The sequence below is a fragment of the Saimiri boliviensis genome, chromosome X (genome assembly GCF_048565385.1).
Source record: "Saimiri boliviensis isolate mSaiBol1 chromosome X, mSaiBol1.pri, whole genome shotgun sequence".
NCBI lineage: Eukaryota > Metazoa > Chordata > Mammalia > Primates > Cebidae > Saimiri > Saimiri boliviensis.
In genome coordinates this window covers 70,938,609-70,952,830 of record NC_133470.1, presented here as the reverse complement: position 1 = coordinate 70,952,830, position 14,222 = coordinate 70,938,609, and the positions used below count along the sequence as shown (strand labels likewise).

General features: G+C 34.4%; 1 protein-coding gene across 2 annotated transcripts in view; it reads right to left on the bottom strand.

Moving 5' to 3' along the window:
• CYLC1 (cylicin 1) overlaps positions 1 to 12,791 on the bottom strand; it is a 41,410-nt gene extending 28,619 nt beyond the window's left edge. Inside the window, exon 1 of one of the 2 annotated variants that reach the window (XM_003936822.4) lies at positions 12,738 to 12,791. In XM_003936822.4, coding sequence (XP_003936871.1) covers positions 12,738 to 12,754 — 17 coding nt within the window. In that variant the 5' untranslated portion in view covers positions 12,755 to 12,791. The remainder of the gene's footprint in view (positions 1 to 12,737) is intronic. The other variant, XM_010347339.3, reaches the window with a different exon arrangement.
• Positions 12,792 to 14,222: the final 1,431 nt, after the last annotated feature.

Sequence of the window (14,222 nt, the reverse complement as noted above, 5' to 3'; positions counted from 1 at the left end):
TTGGCCCCCACAGTACTAAAATACAGGCTGGCACTTGCAGACCCAAGCTCTATACCAGCCTCCATGCTTTCAGGCCCCTGGTGGGCACTCATGGACCCAACCTCCAGGTTGGCCCCAGCACACAAGCTTAAGACCTGCTCAGTGCCAGACTGACCTTTGTGGCCCCAGGCTTCTAACTAGTTTCTGATAACCCACACTCCAGCAGACTCAGGGTCCAGAAACAATCCAGAAGATTCCAGTACTAGGCCAGTCTTCATGGACTCAGGCACCAGAGCTGCTCCTGTGGAACAAGGTTCCAGTCTAGTCCCATGGACTGAGGCTCCAGATCAGCCCTCACAGATAAAGGCCCCAGTCTAGCCCCCGAACATATAGCTTCCAGTAAAATTGAGCACCAGGACAGCCCTTGAAGCTGTAGACCAACGTGTCTACCAAACCTCCGGCTTCATCTCAGCAACTGGTTGGTACTTGCAGACCTCAGATCCACACTGGCCTGCATTACTTTAGGCAACAGGCTAGCCCTTACAGATACAGCCTTCAGTCTTGCTCTTAAAAACACAAGCTCTACATTTACCCAATACCAGTAGAGTTTTTAGGCCCAAGATTCCAAACTGACCCTTTTGGCCACAGGCTCCAATCAAGCCCTTAAAGACCTTTCCCCCAGGTTCATCCCACAGACCTAGGCTCCAGACTGAGCCTCCTATCCCAGGATCCAAGTATTCTCTAGCACCAGGCTAGTCCAAGGTGTTAAGACATTCCCAATGACTCCAGGTCTGTTCCAGCAGACTCAGAGTCCAGGCACACTCCAGTAGATCCTTTTTGTGGTGCTATGTTTTTCTGATTGTTGATAATATTTTGTGGCCATGCATTGATGTATGCACATTTGAAGAAGTATGCACTTATTTCAGTCTTTACGGATTTGCTTCAGAAGGGAACACCCTTCACCAGTAATCTTATCCAGAGATTGTGGGAAAGAAATCTGACTTGGTTTACAGGTGGGCCTAGTGTTGGGATAGTCAGACTGTACTCATTTCTAGGTAAGCAGGTGGGTAGGCCTGGTGCCTGGCAACAAAGAGTGGGCCCTGGAACATGAATCGTGAAAGTGCGTTTCTGCCATCCACAGGCCCAGGACCCAGGCCTAACCCCATATTCTCAAGCTCCAGGCCCACCCTGGTGTAGGCTAGCCCCATGGACTCAGTCTCCAGGCCCATCCACGTGAGCCCAAGCACCAGAACAAACACACCACCTGGCCAATTTCTGTGGCCTCAGTCTCCAGGATCTCTTAATTGCCAAGTTGATCACTGTGGACCCAGGCTTCAGGCTAGCTTTCATGATTCATGTTCCAGGCCCCACTCTTTGTTGTCAGGCACCAGGCCTACCCACCTGCTTACCTAGAAACAAGTACAGTCTGACTAACTCAACACTAGGCCCACCTGTAAACCAAGTCAGATTTCTTTCCCACAATCTCTGGATAAGATTACTGGTGAAGGGTGTTCCCTTCTGAAGCAAATCTGTAAAGACTGAAGTAAGTGCATACTTCTTCAAATGTGCATACATCAATGCATGGCCACAAATATTATCAACAATCAGAAAAACATAGTACCACCAAAGGAACAACATAAAAGACCAGTAACCCACCCAAGGGAAATGGATATTTTAAAACTTCCTGACAACGATTTCAAAATAATCACCTCGAAGTAGCTCACTGTGCTACAAGAAAATACAGATACTCATATAAACAAAGCCATGAAAATAACACACAAAGAAAATGGAAAGTTTGACAAAAAGATAGAAACTATTAAAAAAGAACCAAACAGACATTCTGGTGCTAAAGAACATAATGATTAAATTGAATAATTTCATAGAAAGAGAGCTTCAACAGCAGACTCAGCCAAGCAGAAAAAGAATCAGTGAACTTATAATAAAGAAAGTTTTTTTAAAAAATTACTAACAACTGAAAAAGAGATAAGAAAGACTACAGGAATCAGAGGAACATGATTAAACAAACCTAAACACACACAAACACACACACGTGTGTGTGTGTATATATATAATGGGTTCCCCAGAAGGAGTAGAGAAAGAGAAAAGACTCAAAAGCTTACATAAAAAATAATAGAAAACTTCCCAAATCTGAAAAAGAAAATGAATATTCAAATCTATGAAGCCCAAACAACCTAGAAGAGATTAAATATAAAACAAACTTTATTAGGACACATTATAAGCAAGTTCACGAAAGTCAAAGACAAAAAAAAAAAAAAAATGACAGGACAGGGAGAAAAGAAACTTGGCATATACAAGGGAACCTCATAAGGCTATTAGTAGATTTCTCAGCATATGTAAAAACTACAGTAGTCTCCCATTATCCACAGTTTTATCTTCCACAGTTTCAGTTAGCCGCAATGAACCATGATTAGAAAATAGGTGAGTACAGTACAATAATATATTTTAGAAGGTCAGGGAGATAGAGACAGTTCAAAAGAGAAAGAGAGAGGGGCCACATTCACATAACTTTTATTGCAGTATATTATAATTGTTCTGTTTTATTATTAGTTATTGCTGTTAATCTCTTTCTGTGTCTGTTACAAATTAAACGTTATCATAGGTAAGTATATGTGTATATATGGCTGTTACATATATATAGTGTTCACTACTATATGTATACACACATATGTACTATAGCATATATATATATATATATATATATATATATATATATATATATATAGTGTTCACTGCTATCTTCAGATCCAGGCTTCCATAGGGAACCTTGGAGCATATTCCCCACAGATAAGGGGAAGCCACTATAAATCACAATAAAAATTAAAAAATATTTTGAATATAATAAAGAAAACTGATATTTACAAACTTGTGCTACTCTAATTCCTATTCAGAGAAAATGTTATAACCTTCAGTTTATATATCAGAAAAGAAGAGGGGCTGAAAATCTATGACCTATGTATCCACTAAAGGAGTTAAAAATAGAGCAACAAATTAAAGCAAAAAGTTAGTAAGAATACAAAATAACAAACATAACAGCAAAAATTAAAGAGAAGACAATATAGCTTTATGCCAATTAATTTGAAAATTTAGATAAAATAGACAAATTCCTTGGGGAAAAACACATGAAAAGTTAAGTGGAAGGAAATAGAATACACTAAAGATGTTGACTTAATAATTAAAAACTTACCTGCACAGTGAACTCCAGGTACAAATGTCTTCATTGATCATTTCTTCCATATTCCTAAAAAAATCGTTTACAAATTCATTCAAACAGTAGAAAAGGAAGAAACATATATAATTTTTTTATGAAGTGAGCATAACCTAACTACCAACACCTGGCAAGGTCTTTTATATTCAAAGTAGAATTATAGGCCTACATCTTTCATAAACCTTCATGCCAAAATTCTTTTTTCTTTTCTTTTCTTTCTTTCTTTCTTTTTTTTTTTTTTTTTTTTTTTTTTTTTTTTGAGACAGGGTGTCTTTCTGTAACCCAAGCTGGAATGCAGTGGCATGATGATGGCTCACTGCAACTCCTTTAACTCCCAGGCTCAAGTGATCCTCTTGCCTTACTCTCTCAAGTAGCTAGGAGTACAGGTGTACATTTCAATACCTGGCTGATTTTTATTTTATTTTTTTTATTTTTTGTAAAGATAGAGTCTGACTATGTTGTCTAGCCTGGTCTCAAATTATTGGCCTCAGACAACCCTCCAATCTTGGCCTCCCAAGGCATTGGGATTACTAGCGTGAGCCACTGTGTCCAGATGATGCCAAAATCTTTAAATATTTTTGGAAAATTTAATAAATAGAAAGGATATTATATTACGACCTAGTGGAGCTTATTTCAGGTTGTTTTAACATATGAAATTGACTACATTGAGACAGTAAAGAAAAAAAAACTATATGATTATCTCAACATGTAGAAAAAATATTTGATAATATCTATCACTTATTTATGATAAATTTTTAGCAAACACAGAATAGACAAGAACTACCTTACTCTAAAAAAGGGAATCTAAAGAAAACCTGCAACAAATGTATTACTCTATAGCAAAAAGCTGGAAAGTTTTTCCTGACCTCAGAAACAAGAAAAGGATGTTCACTAGTATAATTTTAATTTAACACAGTAATGGAAATATCAGTGCAATAAGAAGATAACGCAAGTAAAAATAAGTTAGAATCATAAAAAGAAGAAAAGAACAAATAAAACTGTCATTATTTAAGGGGAATATGACTGTTTACAGAGAAAATTAAAAAATATCTACAGAGGCACTATTAAAATTAATAAGTTAATTTTGTAAGATTATTAAAGACAAAAGATAAAATGTAATAATAGCCATTCTGACTGGTGTGAGATTGTATCTCATTGTGGTTTTCATTTGCATTTCTCTATTGATCAGTGATGTTGAGCTTTTGACTCTTACTAAACATTCAGAAAATAAAAGATGCTGGCAAAGTTGCAGAGAAAAAAATGCTTATAGACTGTTGATGGGAGTATAAATTAGTTCAACCATTGTGAAAAAAAAATGTGGCAATTCATCAAAGACCTGGAGGAAGAAATACAATTTGACCCAACAATCACATTACTGAGTATATGCCCAAAGGAATACAAATCATTCTATTATAAAGATAAGTGCATGCTTATGTTCATTGCAACACTACTCACAATAGCAAAGAGATGGAATAAACCCAAATGCTCATTAATGGTAGACTGAATAAAGAAAATGTGGTACATATCCATTATGGAATACTATGCAGCCACAAAAAGGAATGAGATCATGTCCTTTTCAGGGCTATGGATGGCTATTCTCCTCAGCATACTAATGCAGGTACAGAAAACCAAACACTGCGTGTTCTCACTTATAAATGGAAGCTGAATGATACAAACACATGGATACATAGAGTGGAACAACACATACTGGGGTCTATCAGAGGGTGGAGAGTGAAGGGTAGGAGGATGGAGAGAATCATAAAAAATGACTAATGGGTACCAGGCTTAATACCCGAGTGATTAATCTGTACAGTGAACCCTCATGACACAAGTTTACCTATGTACGAAATGTGCGCATGTACCCTTGAGCTTTAAAAGATAACAAAAAGATGTAATTACCTGTCTGTATACCAGTGAAATAATCAGAAAATCTTTTAATAATACCCTTTATACAATCAAATAAAAATAACAAGTACCTAGAAATAAATATAAAAATGTATATGTACAATAGCTTTATACTGAATAGTAGAAACTAATATTAAGATAAATTTTAAAAGATACACAAATAGATGTATATACCATGTTAGAATTTGAAAGGCTCAGTAATAGAAACTACAGCAATTATTTCCAACTTGATGTATTAATTCAATGCAGTCCCAGTAAATTTATAAATATTTTTCTGATTATTGTCTAGTAATTCTACCTTTTATATGGAAATAAAGGATTCAAGAATATGCAAGACAATTTGGAAGTAAAATAATGTGAAAGATATATAATGCCACATATTAATATACCAAGTTAGTTTAGAGTGACAGTAATTAAGATAATGGAATATAGACACAATGACAACTGATAGAGTGAAATGAAAAGCAAAATAAAGAGACCTATATAGATACAGTCATACAAATTATACCAAAGGTTTCATGCACTGGGGAAAAATGGTGTTTTCAATAAATGATTTTAATCAAGTAAGTATCTACAAGGGAAAAAAATGTGATATTTGACCACCATTTCACAATAAGTACCAGAATCACACTCAAATAGACTGAAGACCTAAAGCTGAACAATACAATAATAAAACTTTCACGAGATAACAGAGAACAATATCTGAATGATATAAAGTAGACAACTATTTATTAAACTGGGCATAAAATCTATAACCATAATGAAATAGCATGACATATTAAGCTTCCATTATCTAGTTATTACAAACTATACAAGTTTTCCCTTCTCTGATAATGAAAATAAAAATAAATAAGAAAATATACATCTCTGAACATCATGACAAAGATTCTTTAGAGAAATAGTATGGTTACGACAACAATATGAATAATGGGCAATATGTTCATTATGCTTTATTGTTTCAGTTTTCAAAGTAAACTTTCAAATATGCTATCTTGTTTAACAGAGTTTAATAATTATATTTGCTTGATTTGATCTGGAGTGAAGTCCTGCTCTTAAAATATTTTATTCCTTTTCAGTTTATGCACTCCCTACTTCAAATCTACTATTTATAAACATAGGTTTCTTCTTGTCCTATTTTTTTTGCTCCATTTATGTTTAATTCATCACTTTTCTTTAAATTCTATTTCCTGATAATTGAATTAACCCTCAAAATAGGCAATAAATTATGCTGTAGTTTTCACCAAATTATTTATTCAACTCTTAAATATTAAGTACTGTTGAAGGCTGAAAAATTAAAAATATTCATACTTTAATTTCTAGAACCTGGGCATGTTATATGGCAAAAGGGACTTTGCATTAGTGGTTAAATTGATAATCTTGAGACTGAGAGGTTATTCTGCATTGTTCAAGAGGGCAAAAAATGTAATTACCAAAATTGTTATAAGAGGGAGAAAAGAGGATCAGAGGAGGAGAAGCAAAGTGATTATGAAAGCAGAGACTGGAGTGATGCAATTTGAAGGAGGAAGAAGGGGGACAAGCCAAAAATTATGAGTAGCCACTGAAAGCTAAAAAAGACAAGGAAATAGATTTTCCCCTCGGACTTTAGAAGAAATCACCTTTGTTAACCCTTTGATTTTAGCCCAGTGAATTCGATTTTATATTTCTGACCTCCAGAACTGTAAAACTATGTTGTTTAAGCTATGTTTGTGACAATTTTCCACAACAACAATAGAAAATTAATACAATTGTTGGTACCAGGAGGCTGTTGCTGTAACATATATATAAAGATGTAGAAGTGGTTTTGGAACTGGGCATTGGAAAGAGGTTACAATAATTTTGAGAAATGTGATAGAAAAAGCCTAGATTACATTGAATAAAACTCCAAGATAATATGGATGCAGCTCAACTGTTTTCTACAGTTATGTGAAGAACAGAACTTAAGTGATGAACTTGGATATGCAGTTGAGGAAATTCTCAAGTAAAGCATTGAATGTGTGATGCAGTTTCTCCTTGTGCCTATAGTAAAATGAGAAGAAAAATAAATATAATTAATAGAAGAATTGCCATGGAAACAATCACCAGAACTTAATTATTTGGGAAATTCTCACTTTATGTAGATTTTAAAAGATGTTAAATTAAGGTTCATTGTCAAGGAAGTGTTCTCCAGAGAGAGAATGCTCAGGGGGGCTGGACAACATTTTGCTAGTGCTGGAAGATAAAGCATGTGACTTATGAATGTGCTCAACCACCTCAGCGAAAGCCAGGAAAATACACTAAATGTATAAAGATATTTTCTGTATAAACATCTGTGGAGGAATCTTTTTTTAAATGGCTGGAATTCTCATAATACACACAAGAGAACCACCCATTTCTGAGAATGTTATAGCAACAGAATGAAAGTTTGGGATGAAATGGATAGAGAGAAGTATGAAATAATTAAACTGACAAATCTCTACAGGCAGAAATCAGATTGGCAGAATGACTCAGTTGCAAACATATGCTATCCTTTAAGAAAAAAGATGGCTAACTCTGAGGACAGAGCTGAAGGCCTATGGGGTGGAGCCATGGGTCAAGGTAGTGGAATCTCAAGCCACAGTAGATTATTCACAGACTCCATTGGTATGTAACAGAGTTTGCTTAGTTTGACTTAGAAATTGCTTGAGGCTGATTCCATTTTTTTTCTTTTATTTCCCATTTTATGAAGTCACAATGTCTATGAATATTTGTTATTCTATCCATGTTCAGTCATTGTGTTTTTGAAGCAGAAAATGTGTTTTGTAATTTTACAGTGCTACAGATATAGGGTAATTTCATCCCAGGATGGAACACATATAGAATCTCACTATACCTGATTTAGATGATTTACACTATAGCAACTGGGACTTTAGAGCTGATGATATTTGGATAAGATGTTAGACTTGAGCTAATACCGAAATGAGTTTATAGTTTTGTAGATGTTAGTTTAGAGTGACTGTGTTTGCATGTGGGATAGACATGAATATTCGGGATTTAAGACAGACTGTGGTAGGCTGAATAATATACCCTAAAGATAACAGTTCTCTAATCCCTGGAAGTTGTGAATCTTACCTTACTGGCAAAACACAATTTGCAGGTGTGATTACATCAAGGATCTTGAGTTGGGGAGATAATCTTGGATTATACAGTTGGGTCCTAAGTGTTATTACAGTGTGCATATAAAAAATAGGTAAAATAAGATGACTACAGAAGAAATGCAATATGACAACATTGCAGAGATTAGAGTGATACAGTCAAAAAGCCAAGAAATGCTAGCAGCCACAAGAAGCTAAAAGAGGCAAGGAATACAATCTCTTCTGATGCCTTGAGAAAGAATCAGCCCTTCCAATAACTTGATTTTAGCTCTCAATGATTCATTTTGTGCTTATGTCTTCCAGAAATGTAAGAAATTAAATTTTTATCATTTTCACCACAAAGTATATGGTAATTTGTTACAGAGGCAATAAGAAACTAATCAAGATAACAAGCACAGACGTTATTGTAATAATCTAAATAAGAGATCAAAATGGTTTAGATTTGGTGGCAGAACTGATGTTGAGACTAAATTATAGATAATTTTAAAAGAGATAGCATGGGGAGAAATGACAGATACAGGTGAGGGGACGGAAGGCAGCAAACCACACTGCCATATGTGTACCTATGCAACACAATCTTGCATGTTCTTCACATGTACCCCAAAACCTAAAATACAATAAAAAAAGTAAGCCCTATAGAATTTGTACTGGATGTTCACTGCTAGAGAAAGAGTGCAATCGATGACACCAAAGGCATGTTGATTGTGTGTGTGTGTGTGTGTGTGTGAGCATGCACACACACACATTTGCATGTGTATGTTTGCTTAAACAACTGCTTGACTAGTAGTCCCAATTCCTGAGATGCAGAATATTTATGGATGAGCAGGTATAGAAGGGGTATAAAACAAGGATTTTGTTTTGCACATATTGAGTTTGAGATATTTATTAGACAGCTAAGTGGAATTGTCAAAAAAGTAGTACATATAAACCTGAAAATTAGAGATGTGCTCTGGAACAGAGATATAAATTTAGAATTCGTTAACATTTAGATGGCATATAAAATCATTGGCCTGGATGATATTATATACGAAATGTTTGTAAATAGGAAAAAAAAAAAAAGGTCCAAGGACTAAGTTTTTGAGCTATTCAACATTTAAACATTGAAGAGATGATGAGAAATCAGCTACAGAGGCTGAGAATAAATAGGGTAATAGGATAGAAGGGAAATCAAGAAAGCAAAGTGACACAATGGCCAAGAGAAGAATATTTCATGAAGGGGCTCAATGGTATCAAGTGCTGTTAGTGGAGTTGTAAATGTGAAAGCCTTTGGAGAACTTTGTTTCCATGGAATGGTAAGAACAAAATTTGAAATAAGTTTGGGAGAGAAAAGAAACCTAGTAATGGTGATTATCTCCGGTAATGTTCTGTGAATCTAGTATGGAAGTGAATTTTGCCAACTCTTCTTTTGTATTTTTTAAATTATACATATACTATACATATGCATTCAATTTTTCAATTAATACCTAGTTTAGAAAGAGACTGTTAATTGGAGAATAGGAAGTGGCAGTAACTAATATAAATAATTCTTTCCAAGAGCTTTACTATATAAAGCTTACAGAAAATGAGGTGCCAACTGGAAGAGGCTGTGAAGGAAAAGGGACTTTTTAAGTGGAAAAGGGATTTTTTAAGTGGTATGAGTTACTACTTTCTTTGAACACTGATGGGACAAAATCTACAAAGAGTAAAGAAAAAAATGATGATACAGAAGAAAATGAGTTAACAAAAAAGGCTATATGTATAAATAGTAAATAAAATCCCATCCTGTGTTATGAGTTAAATTATATCCCCCAAATTTATATTCAAGTTCTGACATCTGGTACTTGTGAATATTATTTTATTTGGAATTAAATCTTTGCAGTTGTAATCAAACAAAAATGAGATCATAATGAATTACGTTGTGCCCTAAGCTAGTGACAAGTGTTCTCATAAGAAAAAAAATCATTTTCTTATAAGAACGAAGGGAGAAATAGACATAGACAAAAAGTAGATGTCATGTAATAATGGAGGCAGAGGTTGGTGTAATGTATCTACAAGCCACAAAATACCAGGTACTGCCAAAAACTGCCAGAAACTAGGAAAGAGAGGCATGGAACAGAGTCTCCCTTAGAACCTCCAGAATAAGTCAATTCTGCTGACACCTTGATTTTGGACTTGTACTCTCCAGAACTGTGAGACAATATATGATAGTTTAAACCACTCAGTTTCTGGTAGTTCTTACAGGAGCCTTAGGAAGATAGTATGCCTAGCTAAAGGAGTTAGATCATAGCAAGAAGAAAGCATCTGCTCTATCAGGATGGATGGCGGAGTATTGGAGTAAAGATGAATGCAGACTCGTATATTTTCTTGTGGAGAAATGTAATTGCCAGGTAGCATTAATGGCCCACTTGAAGTTTGTCATTTTATATTTAAATTGAAGATAATTATTATGGGTACACATTTTTTTCTCATGCATATTTATCTTGCAAAGGTGTGTTGCATAATTAGAGGTTTAAATTTATTAAAAATTAAGTTTTGTATTCAGCAGAAATGTCAAGAAGGAGAGTAAGGTAAAGGGAGCTGAGGATGTATGCAAGAAAATATTTGTGCTAATTCACCGTTAACCTGTAAAAATCTAAGATAGGCAAGGATTTATGATGGGCAACAAGAAAAGCCACAAGAAGGTCCTTAGCCAGTGACAGGGAAAAGGTAGTAGAATCGGCCATTAGTCTTAGAGGTAGAAGAATTGTTGAAATGAGGTTTTTAGAGGTACCTGAGGTATCAGTTGGAGAGCGAAATGTTTGAAGTTGAGATTCTGGAGGTATATGTTCAAGTGCAAACCAGTAAAGTAGGATGTAAGACAAAATAAATGAAGAAGAGAAAGCCAAATAATTAAATTTTTAGATATAAGATTGATCATCTAATCGTAAAATTACTGGAAATTAAGACAAAGGTACTTTTGCAGAAAGTGATAGCCAGATGGAAAATCATCATGAAATGAAGTAGAGTACTAGGAGTCAGGTGATGAATAAGACAAGAAAGGTCACAGGTGATATAAGCTGATGAAATGAGATTCAAAGTTGGCTGTTTTTGGAAGAAAGGAGAATGACCTGGAAATAGCATTGAGGAAGAAAGCAGACATCTACTGCATTTTTAGGTTCAGTGGTAGGAGAGGGTGTAGGAAGAAAAACATCATCCCTTCTTGAAGGCTGTAGGAAAAGCAGTGAATTTGAAAGAGAGTTGGGTTTCAGATACAGCAAGAGGACAGAGTTGTCATTCAGATAGGAGGCAGAGGAGGACATAGAGGATGTTGCTGGTGACAGGGAGTTTCAAAGACATAATGCCTAATGGTGACATAAACCTGAGGTCATTGTGACCTAAGAGGGATGATCAGATGTAGGCAGCATCAAACTAGAAATGTCTGTAAAAGCCCTAGTGACTTGAGAAGCTCAATTTGGGGAGCCCAATTTTAATTTCTAGATCAAATCACTCTCTTTCTTTCAAACTTTCTTTAATTTTCATTTTCTAAAAGTAATACAAACTAATAGAAAAATATGAACATTACAAACATGTATCATTTAAAGAGGGAAAATGTCTGTAATTCCTTTTTGTGAATAATTCTCCAAAATTTGAATTTCTGAGTCAAATATTTTCTGAATTTTCTTTTTATTATTGAGGTTTTCACTTTTTAATGTTTACTGAAAATTAATATTTTTCCTATAAATTGCCTCATTATATATCCCATATTTTTATTCCACATTAATTGTATTTTTCTTATAGACTTTACAAGCATTTTGTATTAGGTTGTATCATAAGAAATTTCAATTTTTGTAGGTCAAAATTTTTATTATTGGCAATATCATATAGTTAAACTTAATATACATTGAATATTATCTGGTAGATGTAAGTTAGCATAGGTTACATTATCTTAATTTTTAAATTACATTCAGCAATATTCTTTAAAAGGAGATTGACTTTTAAAATAAAAACACTACAGCAACTAAAGGCGTCAGAATAACAGTTTAATCCCATATGAATACTTTATCTTCTACTTAATGAGGCCTTTAAAAATAAACATACTATACTTTATTGGAAATAATAATCTTTTTATCAGAAAAATAGAGTGGTCTAATTTTGCTTATACACGCAATTAAGTTTACCAAACTAGCATGCAAAGTCTCACTACATTGTAACATGCTTAACATTTTAAAGTGACTTCACATAAGTTTATTCTTTCCATGATTCCTAAAACAAGATGTAGTTGTAAGAAACTGAGAACCAGAGAGGTAAAATAGTCAAGATTCACAGGTATTTTGTTAAAAAAAAAAAAAAAAAAAAAAAAGATTGTACTAGTGAAATTTCAAAGCAAAACATCTAAGATATTAATGAAAATTTCATATCTCTGTTTAAAATACAAATTTTAATTTATAAGTAAAATGACTGTGAAAGAAACATTCTTTACAGTGAAACATATACATTTGTAACCATATTGAGCACATTGGTTAGTTAAAATACTGAAAAGTATTAAAAAGAGGACTTACAACCTTGGAAGAGACATTTCCCCTGCCTATATGTTGCCTGGACTGGAGCATAGTAACTTGAAACTGGTGAGTGATGTTGAATGATGACATCATAAAGGGACTGTAAATAAAAGAAATTTAAAGGGGAAGGACACAGTAGTCATATTTTAAAGTGCACAGGGGCTTTTGAAATTTATTCTTAAATTTTGGGTGTATTCACACTCAACTTTTTAAAATTTGAACTGATTAAGTATTCATTGATTGAATCTACCTGGTTGGTTTATTAAATATTTAATTATTTCATATCAGCCTATTTTAATGCTTTGAATGTGCTTGTGTGCACACAGATATGTTTATGTGTGTATATTTGTAAAAGATATATGTGCTGAAAGGGAAATAGAAAAATATAAATTTTTTTATTATTTTTTATTTTTTGTATATTTTTTATTGTGTTTTAGGTTTGGGGGTTCATGTGAATAAAATGCAAGATTGTTGCATAGGTACACACATGGCAGTGTGATTTGCTGCCTTCCTTCCCTTCACCTATATCTGACATTTCTCCCCATGATATCTCTCCCCAACTCCCCGACCCCCGCTGTCCCTCCCTTATTTCCCCACGACAGACCCCAATGTGTAGTGCTCCCCTCCCTGTGTCCATGTGTTCTCATTGTTCAACACCCGCCTATGAGTTAGAACATGCGGTGTTTGATTTTCTGCTCTTGTGTCAGTTTGCTGAGAATGAATTTTCCTCTAAAAAGAGCAGTGGTAGCTTACTACATTTTTTAATTTTCAAATTCTTCTCCCCTGAAACCGTTTCATACATTCATAGATATATTCCCATAAAACGACTTGAACACATCTTAGTCTTGGATATATAAATTCAGCAAAAGTAAACTATCTATTGAATTACTATTGACAAATCTGTAAAAACATTTCACTCAAACCTTAAAACAACTCTAATTATGTACAGAGTTGTGTTAGAGCAAATTATCAACAGCTAATTTGTATTTAAAAAAACCCCACATAAATGTGAATTATTCAATATAGAAATAAAACTTTCAGGTCAGGTAGGGATGTATACAGGTAATATTGTCCATATGTGTTTTATATGACAGTGACCATATATCTAGCCAAGGAGAAAAAATAATTCATTAGTTTTTCATTAATTCATTTTTTTTTATTATACTTTTAAGTTCTGGAGTACATGTACAGAACATGTAGATTTGTTACATAGGTATACAAGTACCATGGTGGTTTGCTGCATCCATCATCCCGTCATGTGCGTTAGGTATTTCTCCTAATGCTATCCCTTCCCTAGCCCCCCATCCACCGAGAGGCAACAGTGTGTGATGATCCCCTCCTTGTGTCCACGTGTTCTCATTCTTCAACTCCCACTTATAAGTGATAATATGTGGTGTTGTGTTTTCTGTTCTTGTGTTAGTTTGCTGAGAATGATGGTTTCCAGCTTTATTCATGTCCCTGCAAAGGACATGAACTCATCCTTTT